Consider the following 17308-nt stretch of genomic DNA (forward strand, 5'->3'; position numbering starts at 1 on the left):
GTCTAACATGCACAAAATCAGGGGTTCCATCCCAGCCAGGGAAAAACAAGCCCCCAACACTCAAACCCTTTTACAGCTCACTCAGTGGCTGAGCAATGCTCCAGTTTTGTTTCCAATCTGAGAACTGGAAAGGCTACCCACAGGAAAGTGCTGGGTGCTGTTTGTGTCCACATGGGAACGCGCACACAGTGGGTCACTCGAAAGTCAGGATCCCCGAGGAAGAGGTCACATGTCGGTCAGTCGGGGGGAATGACTATATGCCAAGGAAGAAAGGAGAATCTGGTCAGATAGAGACCAGAGCGGGGTGTGGGCTGCTGTATGGAGCAAGGTTTCCCTCTGCAGCGAGGCACTGCTCTCAAGGCAGTCTTGACGGTATGTAACTAGGGCACTAAGACATCGGTACAGTTTACAAGGCTGACCTTTGTTTGTCTACGTGGATCGCACACATTAATACTGTTAGTTTTTGTGGTGCTAGGACTCAAGAGCTGGGGTCTCCTGCATGCTCAGTAGGGGCTTAACCACTGAGCCACAGGCAGCCCGGACAGTGTTATCTTAAGAGACAGAAAACATGAATAAGAATGTCTGGTTCAGGGCCTGAGAAATGAACGTTTCCATGTTTTGGAGATTTAAGTTCAAAAAATCATTTAAGGAGATCGAGGACATATCTTCTGACTAAAATACACATTTTCATCATAACCCCTGACATTTTATGATAAAGACATCCTTCTTTAAAAACAAATTATGTGTGTGGGTGCTTTACCTGTGTGTATGTTGGCACCATGTCTATGCCTGGCACCCAGAGGCCAGAAGAGGGCATGACACAGTTGTGAGCTGCCATGTAGGTGCTGAGAATTGAACCCAGGTCCTCTGGAAGAGCAGCTAGTCAGTCCTCTTACCCACCAAGCCATTTCTTCAACCCCTCTTCTTCATTTTTGAGCCCAAACACCACCCAACTGTGAAGAAGTCCTTTTGCAGAAATGATGTCACAGTCCCAGAGGGGCTCAAGTTATCTCAACGGAACAGATAACCACAGACATGGCTATTTAGATATTTAATTTATTAAATTATATAACAAAGTTTCTTCTATACAGTCAGAAAATGCACATTTAGATGAGAACAAAAATTAAGTAAAAATACAATAATATTGGTTCCAAGTCTCTATTTTAAAAGCAAAAAATTAGAAAGTGCATTTGGAAAAGAATAGATTAAAAAAAAAATCTGTATTGGCATTTTTCACCAGGCGTCAATCGTCTTCCATCAAAATAAAGTATGGTAAGAACTGATTTCCCATCACTGAGAGCTACTAGGATGTGGTACAAATATTTTGGTACTAAGATTTTAGATCAGATTAAAAAAAAAAAAAACACACATTCTTTAAGACATGACTCAACTTTCCCAGCTTCTCACCAGATTATCACGTTTAGACCTTGTTTCTCGTCCCCCATTCCCTCTGAGAAAGGGACATATGGGCACACAGGGGGACGGATGAGTTTGGGGCCACAGTCGGAAATGCTGCATCCTTTTGGAGATCAGGCCAAAGGATACCCTCTACGGTAAAATAAGAATGGTGCACAATCCGTCATTTGAGTAGGTTTGTTTCCTCTGCCGCATCTGCCACAAATGACCTGGGTATGGCCATGTATCCCAACCACTTAATATAACAAGTTCAAAAGCTCAATGAATCCCAAAACTCTTACCTGGTTAAAGAGAGAAGATGAAGAGAAGTCGGAAAGGCTAGACCCATTCTTAGAAGCCACCCCCTCAGGCCGAGATCATCAGCAGTAAGACAGGACAGTGATGTGGTGAAGGCCACGGTGCCTCAACTCCACAGGGCTCACAGGGCGTCAGAGCAGTGACTGTGCTTCCCACTCACTTATCCACACCCAGCATGGAGGCCCTCAGCTATCTGGTTCCCAGTACAAGTGTCCTCTAGAGCGGCTCTTCCTCACCTGTCCCCATTTCTGATCTGAGTACCAGGAAGAAGCAGAAAGACCTTCTCAATCAAAGTAAACGCTGGTATCAAGGAGAAGGGAAAAAGCAGAGGTGAGCAGGGCAGGAGGCAGAGCATCCTTCGGCATGGGTTTGGGATCTCAGTAGCAATGGACTGCACATCTTCACTGAGTCACTGGGACACATGGGAAACTGGAGGAAGGTACTGTTTGGAGCCAGGGTTGGTGGTATACATCAGGTAGCAGTCCCAGGGTCTCAGGTAGCCGAGGCAGGAACTCAAGGCCAGCCGGAACTAAACAGTGAGACGCTCTCAAGCCAGGGCAGGCAATACACTTGGAATTTTCTGCTGTTTATTTCTGTTTTTCATATCTTTTTGTGAAGTGGGAAGTTTTGAACTGTTACCAAAAATATATTTTTTAAAAAAAGGTATTCTGTTAAAAACTGTGGCGGGGGAGCAACAGTTCACTGGGGTCACAAAGAGATCTTACCTCAGGCTCTGACAAGAAATTCCTCACTGTCCATGCCTAAGCCTGATAACTGGGGTAAGCCCAAAATGGGAGAAACGAACTTGAAAAAAATNTTGAATGACATAAAACCGAGGTTCCAANGGGGTCCTGTACAGGGCAGAACTGGAAGGGGAGGAGCACTCTTCCCTCCACGGCACCACNNTGGAAGGTCGGACCCCAGCCTCTACAGCTAGCATTCCTTGAAAGAACTGATCTACTCTCAAAAAGAAGACAAGCAACATAATTCCATCTGTTCATCTGAGTGCAGCNTCCTGGGGCGGCCCAGCTGCTGTGNGGTGNCGGCTGGCAGTGGAGCAGGACCATGTCCTAGCCTACGCTCTCTCATCAGCTTTAGTGAATGAAACATGTCATCAAACCAGTAGAAAAGACTGGCTGTACATTTAAATAAATAACTTTATTTANGATACTTCAGATTTCATATATGCCCACTATATAACAACCAAAGTCCCATAAAGTCTAGTTGAGGCACAAATGCCAATCAAGGCCCTTTGAAAAAAATCAAAGATAATAGAAGTGTCAGGGAAGAGAAGTTCTGTTCTCTCAAGAGAATTTAACAAATGAACTTCCCTGATTCTTTAAGGTCTATAGAGGGAAATTTAAATTCCTTTTAAGGGCATGCCCAGTCAACAAGCTGATTAACCCATATTTAGAAAAATAAACCCCATAATTAAGAAAAATATATCAAATGCCTTTCATACCAAGCATGTACTAACACTTCAACAGCAGGATGTCAAAACTGCCAGTCAGTCCCGGACGGGTGTCAGTCTATCCATGAGCTGTAAGTGTGTCAAGGTGGCCCAGAGGCACCGTCCCCCACCATAGAATGGTGAAGAGCTCCAATATCCACTCACTGCCCCTGGACAATGTGCTGGAGGACAGACACTCCAGGGTAGGACCAGCAGCCTTCTCTCTCCATGAGCACAGATGTTGGAGTCTTTACACTATCGGCTAGTTCAGTACGACAAGTTACCAATTTATAGATGCTGAGAAGTGGCTAACCTTGAGAAACATTCACAATTCTGTCACTGCCCAAAGTAATAGAGAGGTGCAGGCAGGAGTCCCAGGCCCCCTCAGTGGTTATCCGGTGCCCTGGGAGTAGGAAGGAAGGCGCCAATAGAGGAGGAAGGGATAGATCTGCACAGGGCACGAGTACTGTGACATCAGGTCACAGTGCTACCCTTGCTCCAGGCGGCACCACACTGACAGACAGGAAAGCCGAAGAGCCACCCTCTCACTGTCTCCTCGCAGTGGCTCATGAGCAGACCTCACTGAGAACCATGTCCCCTCCCTCACTTCCTAGTATTAAGCTTCACATGATATGGGACCCCTAGGGGCAATGGCAGGCGCTGATTGCCTGTCAGTGGAAATGCAATTTTATCATGTACAAGCAAATATTAGCCCAATGGAAAAAATAATAAAAGCAATGGCCAGCTCCTTTGTAAGGTCTGCCATTCTGATGTGTTGGCGGTGGTACAGCTGACGCAGCGCTCACAGCTGACGCAGAGACGAGACGCCCTTTCTACAGCACTCTCCATTTCAGACCACCTCACACATGAAGCTGGCCTACCAACATCTCACAGAACCCATGGGACATGGAATTTTTCTTGACTGCCAAGAGTTAGGGACACAAAATAGAATACAGATCACAGAGTATCAGCAAAGGACAGCTGATTACTCATCACAAGTGTTAAATAAAAGGACAAAAATTACTTTTATTCACATCCAATCTTGTGGCTGAAAGTGAAGCCATCTTTGGATGTAGAGAGCCTGGTGCTACAAGGAGTCCAGCTCCGAGGCCTGCTGATCATCTGGCCTCGCCAGTCACTGAAGCCCAGCTTCTCAGCTTCTGCCTGTTTACCTCCTAGGGAGACACAGCGACTGAAACCTTTTGTTGTTTTTAAAATTAAAAACAGAGTAATGTGTATTAGAAAAGATAGCACAGAAAAACTTCGGCTTCAGCTCAGCCCGACCAGGTCAGAGCCACGGGTGCAGTTTGGAATCCATCTGCTGGCACCCGTGGCCGGGATGGTCTTTCTCCTTGGTAGGCTCCCCAGTCCAGATCAGGCCATGAAGGTGGTGGGCAGAGAGTCCTGGGGCTATGCTTTCAGTGGAACGCATACAGCAGCAACAGGATGGTGCAGATGCCAATGACACCTCCAAGGATGAGCGAGTCACGCCGTTTCCTAAGGTTGATCCTTTGTATCAGGCTGTTCACAGCAGGAAAGCGGTCTTTGGGACACCTTGGTTAAGGTCATACCTGAGAGAGGCCTCTTTAATAAAAAGTTACAGAAATCACAAACAGCCATTAGTGCAGTCCACAAACAGTCAAGAATTCGAGACCAGTGGAGGAGAAAGGAGCAACCTGCATTCCCATCTGGGATAAACGCAGTCCACCCAGTCAGGAAAATGGAAAGAGGGCCAGTGGAGAAAATAAGACCAGCTGCCAGGCCCCACCAGAGCTCCCGGGCTTGGACCTGAGTAGGCTCGGCAGGGCGGGGACCAGGTCCCACCTACATCCTCTACATCCTCTTTCCCCTTTCCTGCCCCATGCTCCTCTCCTCAGAGACAGAAGCTCTGAAGAAAAGGCAGAGGCAGAGAGGCAGAGAGGAGGCAGAGAAGTGGCAGAGAGGCTGAGGCAGGTTTCTGTGAATTTGAGGCCAGCCTGGTCTACGGAGTGAGTTCCAGGACAGCCAGGGATTCACAGAGAAATTCTGTCACACTCCCTGCATGTGTAGACCAAAGCTGCTTCACTGGTAAACATTTCTCTGAAGATGCCCTTCTTTGTTGACAGACATTACATCAAGTTCAAAAGACCAATGACCATGTCCCTCCCTGAGAAATGCCAGTTTGTTTCCCACTGTGACGCTGCATATTGTAGGTACTGTATGATCCTGACTCTAGAACACATGCTACTGCATTAGTGCATTTCTGATGAAAGAAAAGGACAACTGACAGAGGAACAGTTCTTAAAAATCAGGATCAGGACGCAAGTGTGGAAGAGGCAAACCTTTTACAAAGTAAACACTTCTCTACAGGAAAAACACCCTTCACTCTTTCTTGCCCAAATCAGAGATAAACAAATCCTGTGGTGATTTAAAACTTTATCACCAGGGGGCTAGAGAGATGGTTTGAAGGGACTTTAGGCAGCTCAAGCATGGTAAACACGGCTCTGGCAGGCCTTGCCCTTCTCCCCATCCCCTCTGCCTTGCTAAAAACCATTAGATTACATTCCACCAAGGTCTATTTATCCCCTTATTTGGCCACTTGCTCCTCTTGAGGCTGACTACCAAGGTCCAGCTATCAAAGTATTAAAATTCAGTACTCAAAAGCCTTTGGCTCACCTAATTAACATACCCAATTAAGTTAAAACACCTCATCCTAACATGGGGTTTTTCATGTTTTCCTTTTATAAACCACCATTTGCCTATGGATATCATCTCATCGTCTCCTCTCTATCCACAGGCAGGACAAACACTCCTACCCTCTCTCTCTCTCGCTCTCTCTCTCTCATCCCCTTCTCCTTGCCCTTTATCCTCTATCTTTTGTCTGTGTCTCTTATTGTTTGCCCTCTGTCCCTATGGGGCAAATAAATCTCCTTTGGCCCGAGAACCTGGTCTTGGGTTCTAAGCTGATATTTCCTCTCAGGGCTCAGAAGTTAAGAATGTTTGCTGCTTTGCTAGAAGGCTCAAGTTCTGTTTCACACAACCCACACTGGGCAGCTTACCTGTAACTCCAGCTAAATCCTCCTTTGGCCTTTCTCTGCATGTGTGCTCTTACACACACACACACACACACACACACACACACACACACACACACACACGAAAAAGTAAAATAACATCAAGTTGTGGCATCAGGAAACCTAACCTATGGTGGATACACTCTTGCTCACTTCATCTTGCAGACGTCCCTCCCTTGTTTCTAATAGTCTAGCTCAGGAGTGAGAGTCGGAAGCATTTATACCTACAGTACAACAGCCATCCCTTGGCTAGTGGCTAAGCTAGAAATGGGCATGGTTTAGGCTGGGGGACTTGGTGACAGCTATTGGAAAGCTTATGCTTTTCCTATGGCCTTCAAGCTATGTAGCAGCCATCTCTGTCATCATCAGGAGAGATCCAGCGGAGGGCCAGGTAAAAGGTGACAAAAGGTGGTGAAGAGAGGGAGGTGACAGGGGAAACTGCCGAGTCCTGCTGACGATTACACTGATAACCACACCAGGCCCTCATGTTTGTAAGGCAGGCACTGGCCACTGAGCCATCTTTTAGGCCCTGAACACACACACTTTTGGAATGATGAGTGCTTTATCTGTAGCAGGCACTATGCTAGGGTTGGGGATACTGCTCCTTTAAGAGGACTTGGGGCTTAGGGAACAGACACATTCAGGGAGGAAAGTCACAAAACACAATGGGAACAAAACTGAATGGACAACTCAGTTTCAACCAGTATGCAGACTAACCTAACTACCCAGCGCCATTCTGTTTTTACTTTTGAGAAAGGGCCTCACTGTATAGCCCTGGCTGGCCTGGAATTCAGAGATCTGCTTGCCTCTGCCTCCAAGAGCTAAAGGAATTGTGCTACCATGCCTGGCTTCTATTTTTTTTTCAATAGTTACATAAAATACACATGCACGTTCACCAAGTTGCCTCTGTTCCTGCTGTAGTGTGACTAAGCTTATAGTTTATAATAAATAAGTACCCCAGCCTCTTGTGAGGCCGAGGCAGGAGGATCACCTGAGTAGCTTAGTCTAGGTGCTCTTAGCAGCCTGGGTGCTGTCTGCTTCTTCTTGAGATTGAAACATCCCATTTTACAGGGAGATAAACAACTCAAAGCAGCCTCAGGAAGTCCTTGAAACTGACCAGATTCACTAGGCCCCTCCCTCCCTGCCAGAGTAAACAGAGCTAACATGAAAAGAAGTCTCTTAAAACCGGCTTCATCAGGAAGCAAACCAGAAAGAAGTTAAAATTAAAACAAAACCAAAACAGACCAGCAACCTGCAAGAGGTTTAGATCATTGTCACTTGGAAAGGACACTCCCCAAGCTATTGAGCTGCCTGCCCGTTGTGCACTGTGTCCAGGTCCCCTAGCTTTTGTGAGCTGTCACCCATGCTGGAGTGGGCCTTGGTGATGCAGCCATCTGGGTCATTTCTGCTCCTTTAAGTCACCCCACATCCCTGTACTGGAAGTAACCACAGTAAAGCTCAGTGGCTCACCAAGCTGGACACTGATCGTGTCTGTACTTTAGTCTGTTGTAGGGACGTGTACTGCACCACCCCAGAAATGACTCTGTATTTGATGACCTTTATGTGAGTCCTGGAGATTCAAACTCATGTGGGTGACAGGGAGAGAAGTGGGGGTAGCAGAACAATATGATGATTTCATGGAAAACACACTGGGGGCTGAGGAGATGACTTAGTGGACAAAAGTGCTTGCTATAGAAGCATGAGGAACTGAGTCCCCAGGCTCACATAAAATGTCAACACACAGTGCAAGCACCTGTAGTCCTCATTTTCCTATGGGGAGAAGCTTACGGGCCAGCTAAGGAACAGCAGACACCCCGTCTCACAGTAGTGGAAGACAAGGACTAGTGTCTGAGGTTGGCCTCCGACTTCCACATGCGTGCCACAGAAACATGCAATGCACACAAAGAAAGAAAGATCATGGGAATTTGAAATGTGAATCTCCACTTTGCCAAACTGTCCTGGCCCTGTGGATATGGGCCAGGCCCCTTTCTTGAGCCTACTTCTTTATCTGCAAAAAAAAAATCAAAAGTCCCCACTCTCTCCCCTCTATGGGGTGAGAGTACGCAGTGTGGGTAAGGCAGTGTGCTGTGTAAACTGCCCAGCATGTGTGAGCACACGTGGTTTGGGATGTGTGCTTTTTACACTTGACTAGTAACAACATTGACAAAGGACTGGAAAGTGCCAAGCAACGCCAAGGATATCCTTTTTCTTAGGCAATTAGATATCAGGGTAAAAGTGCCCTTAAACTACTATGGACCAGATGATATTCACCTTTTGAAAATCCCAAGTTCTTCCTCACAGTCATCTGGGAAGAACCCCCCATCCCCGAGCTTCTCTGATGCAATCTTATCTATTTTAAGTTGAGAAGCTAAAATTTTAAAGCAGAGGTCACAACTGACAAGTGGAGCCTCTCCTCCGCCCTGGGACTTGTGTAGTCACAATCTACCAACAGGTACAGCACACCTGCAGTATCCCCGCCCCTTCCAGGTGCCTGCAACTGACATCCTCCAAAGTTGCAATTAAACCACAGTGTGAGGCGGGGTGGTCACGAACACATGCAGGGAGTACTAATGTGGAGTCAGAGCTTTTAAGGACAAAAATAATTTGTGAATACTTTTATAAATATAAATATCTATAATGAAATCTCTAGTGAGCTGTTCTCTAGAAATGGTGTTAAACATAAGTTTATCACAAAGTAAAGCAGCCCTCACACAATTCAATTGCTAAGGGCTCTACCAGTGTGCATAATTTGCACCTCTACCCCAATAAACGGAGAACAAAAAGAACGAGTCCTTCATCCCACCAACATCTCACAAAGGATACTGGCCAGAGTGTTCATCTTGCTGTGAATTGACTTGAGCATTCCTCTCTGGGAAGTCATATTCTCTTTTGTTGCCATAGCAATGCTTCAAGAGGAGAAAAGAGACAATTTGAGTTGGCACGGGGACACTACATTGTTCAGATCTTCACCCCTCTAAAGACAAACAGAAAGCTACAGTGAGCAACCGCTCCGCTCCTGGGGTCAGCGGTAATGGGTACCAATCCCTGCCCAGCTTCCTGCCCACTGTTACACAGGGAGTCTTGTTATGAGTCATCTTGAGTTTTCTTCAAAGTAACAAATGAAATGAGACATTAAGAGACAAATCATACATTACAAAGCTTCTTCAGTGGCTTAAAGAAACCAACCACTAAAATAATTTTAATCAGGAAAAACTGTTAAGAGGAAAGAAACACCATTAAAAAAATCATGAGCATAAGAAAGGGGCCCAAGTGATACCCACATTCAACCAGCTTTCAACATATAAACAAAGGGGGACTGAAAATTCGAGAAGAACTCAGTAGGCAGATCTCAGGATTTACTAAACACACTGTGAGAGGGGAAGAACAGCTCTTTTACAGAACAGCCATGCTGACCACCTGCTAAGAATAAGAGTTGACCCTCTTCTGCTGTCACTTCCAGTCAGGTATTTTCATAATTCGCCCCGGATAGGAGGATCCTAGGGGGTAGGGTCAGTGTCCACTTTGGTAAGTAACACAGAAGAGGAGAGTAACATAAGAAATGCAAAGGGGCAGTTTTGGTTAGATATGATCAAGAATCATTATACTCTTTTGAAATAGTCTAAGAATAAAGATAACTCTAAAACTTATTTTAAAAAGAGTCCTGGAAATGGGGGAAATGCTCGCTAGATACAATTTCCTGGTGTACTGTACTGGCTATTTTTGTGTCAACTTGACACAGCTGGAGTTATCACAGAGAAAGGAGCTTTAGTTGAGGAAATGCCTCCATGAGATCCAACTGTAAGGCATTTTCTCAATTAGTGATCAAGGGGGAAAGGCCCCTTGTGGGTGGGACCATCNCTGGGCTGGTAGTCTTGGGTTCTATAAGAGAGTAGGCTGAGCAAGCCAGGGGAGGCAAGCCAGTAAAGAACATCCCTCCATGGCCTCTGCATCAGCTCCTGCCCCCTGACCTGCTTGAGTTCCAGTCCTGACTTCCTTTGGTGATGAACAGCAGCATGGANGTGTAAGCCGAATAAACCCTTTCCTCCCCAACTTGCTTCTTGGTCATGATGTTTGTGCAGGAATAGAAACCCTGACTAAGACATGTACCTTAGGCACACTTTCTTCCGTGGAGTGTCCAGAACAAAAGCACTCACTCTGGGGAAGGACTGTTTGAATCCCTGGTTCTCTTGAAGCTGGCCAGAGGGGCTACATAAACCTTCTCAAGCAAGAGACCTACAAGGAAGCCCTGGAGCCTGGCAGTGGGAGGCTGCAGACCTGGTGGTCTCGGGGCTGAGGAAAGAACTCTGTTCCCTTGGCTCCTGTGCTTGCAGAGGGACTGAGGCCATGGGGCTTCCAGGCTCCTGGAGGAGACAATCACCCAGGCCATCCACTGGTGGCAAGCTGCTGGACATTCATGGGGAAAGCCTCACAGAACAGGCTGCTAGGTGTTTACTGAAGAGAGATGCTAGAGGGATGACAATTATTCAAAATAATTACACTATTGAGAAGAATACAATGAATGTGTAAGGAGACACATAGAAGGATATTTACTGAAGTAAAAAACCAAAACCAAAACCAAAACCCAGCAACAAAAATATCAGAAAACACCCAAAGAAGCCAATGACCTCAAAGAACAAAAGCAGAAAGGCTTAGGTTTGGTAAAGGCTGTTTGGAAAATCAAGGAGTGGCCAGGAAACAGCCACTGATGATAAGAAAGAAATGAAGAGTTACTGACAGGCACACTGGTGACATAAAGGAAGCAGAAGAATGAGACATCTTTCCTAATGCTGCCAAGAGGACCTGGGAAGCTCTCTGTGGGGCTCTGGCCAAGGAAGGTGAAGCAAGTTCGTGTCACTAAAGTGCACATATACTGGTGGTACTGTAAGTGGTCAGTTCCTTAAAGAGTGGCAGTGAGAAAGGCCAGGCAGAGTGTCATGAAGATACTAGAATCCAGGCCACTGTTTCCCAAATGCTCGGAATACAGGCGTGTGCCATGATGTCTGGCTCAGAAGAGCCTTGAAAGCATGAGGAAGAAATGAAAGCAGCAGAAGAAATGGAAATTGACCAAATTCTGCTTGAAATTACAACAAGGGCCTTTATAGTCTTATAGAAAGTAAGAGGACTCCGGCCTGTAGTAAGGACCTCTGAACCATGCAGGCCTCTGGTTTTCTGAGGGGAACCATCATTATCTCATGTGCACTTGACTCACGGTGGATATGCATTAAAAAATAATTTCCACAAAGCACTTTGTATTCCTTGGAGCCTGAATATTACATTGAGTTATTACCGTGTTGAATATGCATGATTCCCAGTACCACGTAAAGCCTATCTAGACATCCTTTCCTATCTACCCCATCATCTGGAGTTGAGCTGAGTGAAAGATAGGCTGTTATTTCAAGTTTCAAATACTTAAGAGATAAAATGAAGCTTCATATATATAGTGCTTCAAAAATGATAAATCATTGATATGCTTACTGGAACTTCAGATTTCTTACTACTATTATGAACTAAACATAACTTCCTATTTTTAAAAATTAATTTGCCTTGTATGTATGAGTTCATGTGTGAATGTGTGCATGCATGTGCCTGTGTGTGCCACAATACATCAGAGGATGGCCGTTGAGAGTTAGTTCTCTCCTTCCACCAAGTAGGTCCCGAGGATCTGGTGGTCAGATTTGGTGGCAGGCAAGTCTGTTAAGCCATCACTGTCTTAGAGCAGTGACTCAGTATAAATGTTCTGGTCCCAGAGATATAAGAGACTAATTAGGGGATCCAAGTCTTCAATATTAGTTACTAGTCATGTGATCATAGGCAAATTCTATAATTTCTTTTTTGTTTTGGAGAAGGAGTCTATACTGGTCAACGTCTATCTCATGAACCTGTCACTAAGAAGATTAGATGCGCTTAGAAAGTAAGGCCACAGCAGAAATGCATTACTGTCTAGTAAAACTGCCATCACTTAAGGAACATGACTTGACCTTCACTCTAGTGAACAGGGCTGGCTTGAGCTGACCATTAATTGTGCAAAGACAGCAGTGAAGGAGCACAAACACTACTCCTACCTTATTGTTTCTTCTATCAGACGATCAGAGCTGAAAAAGAAAGTTAAAAATTTGAATTACTAAACATATATTTAAGCATTTCTTATTTTTCTATGTGTATAAATTCTATAGCCATTTCTGTATATAGAATAATTAAGATTTTTATTTTTAGAGCATCTAGAAAAAAATCCTTAATTCAGCCATACATGAGGTAATTTACATTTTGCGTTTTATTTCTCAGCTTAAATCTTCTGAATTGTGTGTGTGTGTGTGCATGTATGTGACATTCCTTATTATTTAAGTCTGGCTAGTTTTAATGACAGCATTAAGGAGTGAAAGTTAAATCTAGATAACTCAAAGTAGTCACCACTATCCATTCAAAAGGTAAGAGTTATAACCAACTTGTTGACACAAGTGACAGATGCGGTTCTGATGCTTCTAATCAGTATCATCCAAACATTAGGGTCCCTTCTGTTTGGGGGAAATAGTATTTATTTATTTAAACTAAGCTAGACCTCAGCTCCTGACACTTTAGAATGTAAGAATGTGGACACAGACGATGAATACGCACCTCTGATCTGCAGAGTGCGTGTGTCCAATACTGCGTACCGTGTAAGAAACAGCTGCTCCAGGAGAACTGTACCCAGAGCTGAGCTTGGTAGGGGGGTAAGGGGCAACTAAACATCCGCGAGCGCAGAAGAAGTTTCCAGACACTGCCATTTTACTTAGAGTGTGCAGAAATAAATATTTGCATTGCCCCAGCCACTTCCTTCCAAAAGAGTTAATCACTCTGTTAGTTTATCAAACAGAACACTGAGGATTCGATTTAACAGTGATATAAAGTTCGGTAAAGATGGGTTCTATAAGAAGGCCAAAAATACCTTGCATAACTACAATTAAGAATTTAAAAAGCGGGCTAGAGAGATGGCTCAGGGGTTAAGAGCACTGACTAATCTTCCGAAGGTCCTGACTTCAAGTCCCAGCAACCACATGGTGGCTCACAACCATTCATAATGAATCTGATGCCCTCTTCTGGTGTGTTTGAAGCACATATAATTTATTTATTATTACATGTAAGTACAGCTACAGTGTACTTACATATAATAATAAATAAATCTTAAAAAAAGAATTTAAAAAGCAACAAAGACAGTGATTAAAAGCCAGACAGATGTCTTGGAACTCACTACACAGGTATGCACCACCATGCCTGGCTTATTTATAAGTATTTTGATCAAACATTTTGGTAGGTAAAATTTAGAGTCAATAGGTGTATTTAACTATAACAGAAGCGGAACGCTTCAGCGTTTCCACTTATTTTCTGCTATATGAATGTCTAAAAGGACTAAGGGCTGGGATGTAGCTCAGTTGGCAGGGTGTATAAACTGAGTAGTGGCCCATGCATGTAACCCCAAAACTTGGAAAGTAAAGTCAGGAAGATCAAAAGTTTAGGGTTATCCTAAGCTACCTAAGGCATTCAAGGACAACTTGGCACACTGGAGACCTTTTCTCCAACAAACAAAACCGACAAGTAAGCAAACAGGCCTGAAAACCTTTAAAACCAGATGAATCCCAACATTCTATAAAGCAGTAAGGAAGCACCTTCTAATTGGCTTTGATCCTCTTACATATTGAGTAAGAGCTAACCAGAGCTATAACTACACACACACACACACACACACTCCACCCAGCCTACAGTACGGTCAAGGTTTAAGCATGAGGCTGTCTGAGCCCATCTCAGGGACTTCTCATGTTAGAGCTCACAAGAGAGGATCTAAGCAGAAGCGGCCTGCAGATGCACAAGCCTACAGGGATGTTTGCTCTAGACCAAGGCACTTTGATGTTTCTTAGCTGCTCTGTCATGTAGGCTCTCCTTTTGCTGTAAAACCTTTAAAACGCATGTTTATGTGTGTGCTGAGCATACACAGGTACCTGTGGAGGCCACCAGAGGGCATCAGACCTCAGAGCTGGGGACTGAAAGCAGTGCTCTGAAGAGCAGCTCGTTTGCTCGCTCTCTCTCTCTCTCTCTCTCTCTCTCTCTCTCTCTCTCTCTCTCTCTCTCTCTCTCTCTCTCTCTCCAATCCCTCATAATTCTTAACATAAACCAGTCACATAACCCAAAGTCTAGCTCAAAAGCTGTTTCCTTATGCAGCGTCTCCACATGCACCTATGCATACAGGCAGAACTAATTCTCTATGCTATGCCCTGGTTACCACCATGAGGAACTGTTACGGAGTCACAGCATTAAGTACTTCAGATAGTATGCTGCAGCAGTGGTTCGCAACCTGTGGGTGGGTCATGACCCCCTTGGTGGTCAAACAAGCCTGTGGCAGGGATCACCTAAGACATCTGCATATGAAATATTTACATCACGATTCATAACAGCAGCAAAATTATATTTTGAAGTAGCAATGAAAATAATTTTATGGTCAGGGTTTGCCCCAACAGGAGGAACTGTAAGGGATCACAGCATCACAAAGGCTGAGAACAACTGTGCCAGAGACAGGAAAGGTTTTCACCTATGTTCTCAGCTAAGACTTGAAAACACGCTCTCTCAGAGGGAGGCACACTTGTTTACTACTCCTCCAAACAGCATGGGTCCCAGGGGTAGAGAATGACTTTCATGCATCTTTGGTTCCCCAGGGTCTAGTACAGTACCTAGCACACAGGACATGCTCATTAAATGCTTAATAAATGAACAAATAAATGAGTAACAGATATTTCTAGCATTAATAGACTAACAATCAGGATTAGCACTGAAGAAATCCTTATAATCTTTACGTTTTCCACAGCAGCATACATACACATATCCTTATAATCATAATTTTATAATCCCACATTATGACACTACCTCCATTTGAAGTCTTTTCTTTAGGAAAGTCACGTGCCATCAGGGCGCATGACCTTAATCCCAGCAGCTGGGAGGCAGAGGAGGCAAATCTCTGGAAGTTTGAAGCTAGCCTGGTCTATGGAGCAAGTTCCAGGATAGCCAGAGATACACAGAAAAACCAAGTCTCAAAAAAAAAAAAAAAAAAAAAAAAAGAGTTGTATGTCACTGAAGACAGATTTTCTTTATTTATTTCAAAATAAAGAAAAATGAGTATCTATAATAGCTCCTAACTGTAAACCAGTTGTAAGGAAAACCTATAAACCTAGTTCTTGGAAAGTGGAGACAGGAGGACCTGAAGTCCAAGGTCACCCTTAGCTAACCAGCTCACTGTGCTTTGACATTTACCACTGTAAATAACTAGACCACTCTAGAGACAATTATCTCTAGCAAGGAACCCTGAAATACTCAAGGACAGCTACCAGTTGCCAACCACTGTACAGTTCGAAGCCTGTGGTTACAGATAGTCTGTAGGATTTCAATATATAGGTTCCAGGTTTTCACTGTCAACCAGTGCTGTCTGAGGACAACTTAACTACCACCATGTCCTTCTTGTCACAATGAACTGGTATTTCAAACTACGTCTCTTGTTCTCTTTAGCTGTCTGGTGTGTGGTCCTAGCAATGGTTAACACTTATTATCAAATGTGTATTTTGTAAACATTTTCTCTCTGCCTATGGTGTTTTTCCTTGGGGTCATTAGTTCATACATGCACACACAAAAACAATATGTATGCATGTGCATAATTTATTTTACTGTAGCTACTATGTAAGCAGCAGCGAATAAGAACACGGATCCAAGGCTGATGTAAGCGTGCTGTCCAGAGGGTGAATGTGACTACCACGCAGCAGACGTCCCCGACAGCAGCCCTGTCCCAGCTTATAACATTCCCGTCTACTTCAACAAAGCTGCCTGAGCTAATGGAGTGCGTAAACACTCAAGAAAGGGAAGGCCAAGTCCTTAAATACCAGGATTTTAAATCATTTCACTCAGAGTTGTTATGCCTGACCATTATACAACATGAATTCTGTGATACGTCTTAAAACGTTTTAGAGACTTACTTTTCTATTTTAACTATGTTTATGATGTGTGCACACTCGTGCCTGACTGCAGCTGCCTGCAGAGGCCAGAGGCACTTGTCCTACCAGCCACAGCTGCGGACTCTAACTCAAACTCCAATCCTCTGCGAGAGCAGTGCACACTCTTAACTGGGAAGCCACCTCTCCTGCCCCACAGGAAACTTTTGAGATAAAGCCATTGCTTATTGTAAAGGTCACAGTATTATGAGTATTTTTTACAAAAATGGTCACGGTCTATTAGTAGAGTTGGAATTTCATTTTACTAAGACAATCCCAACATTAAAAGCACTTCAATTTCTATTAAATGAAATTGGGGGTGGGAGTTGTTCAGTTGGGAAACTGCCTGCTGTGTGCACAGAAACTTGAGTTCCATCCCCAGGACCCACACAAAAATGCAGCTATGGTGTGGTGCACACTTGAAATCTTTGCACTGAAGCAGCACACACACGCACACCCCCATCCCATATAAAAAGTCCCTTTCTCTTTTAGTCCTTACTTTCTTGCCTTTTACTGGTGAGCCGAGCCTTCCATGGCTGAGCTATCTGTACAGATCTGCTATTTACTTCTGTTAGTCTTACACTTGTTCTATTCGTTGCACTGCTGTGAAGTCTATGCCATCAGACTCACTTTGCGGAGCAGCACATAAACAACGAAGCAGAGGAGCTGGGCTCAAATCTCTGTGAGTTCCAGGCGGGCCTGTACTACAGACATAGTGATGAGACCCTGTCTCAAAAAGGAAAGAGAAAGCCTACTGGTGACATAGCGAGGCTGGCAGAGTGCCAGCCAAGCAGTCGTGAAGCTCTGGGTTCAATCCCCGGTACCACATAAGCTGGGCATGGAAGCACACACCTACAATTTCAGCACTTACAGAGTACAGGCTGGGAGATCACAGTGGGTTCGAGGCTAGCCTGGAATACACAAGACCATGTCTCAAACAAAACAACCCTACCTAAAATATTTCTGCAAAAACCTTTAGACTATACACTGACACGGCTGGTAAGATTTAAAGTTAAAATGTCAAAACCCTAAACACAAGCCTATAATGTGATATGAAAAATAGTCAACAGATTATAAAATAATTCTTCATT

The 17308-nt window shown here is 44.4% G+C and overlaps 1 protein-coding gene across 2 annotated transcripts in view; it reads right to left on the reverse strand.

Moving 5' to 3' along the window:
* Positions 1-1040: 1040 nt before the first annotated feature.
* Gosr1 (golgi SNAP receptor complex member 1) overlaps positions 1041-17308 on the reverse strand; it is a 36914-nt gene continuing 20646 nt past the window's right edge. For both annotated transcript variants that reach the window (XM_021177315.2, XM_021177314.1), the window contains exons 7-9: positions 12279-12308; positions 9040-9122; positions 1041-4706 (exon numbers count right to left, since the gene is read on the reverse strand). In XM_021177315.2, the coding sequence (XP_021032974.1) occupies positions 4582-4706; positions 9040-9122; positions 12279-12308 (238 nt within the window). In that variant the 3' untranslated portion in view covers positions 1041-4581. The remainder of the gene's footprint in view (positions 4707-9039; positions 9123-12278; positions 12309-17308) is intronic.

Source organism: Mus caroli, chromosome 11, assembly GCF_900094665.2.
Source record: "Mus caroli chromosome 11, CAROLI_EIJ_v1.1, whole genome shotgun sequence".
Lineage (NCBI taxonomy): Eukaryota > Metazoa > Chordata > Mammalia > Rodentia > Muridae > Mus > Mus caroli.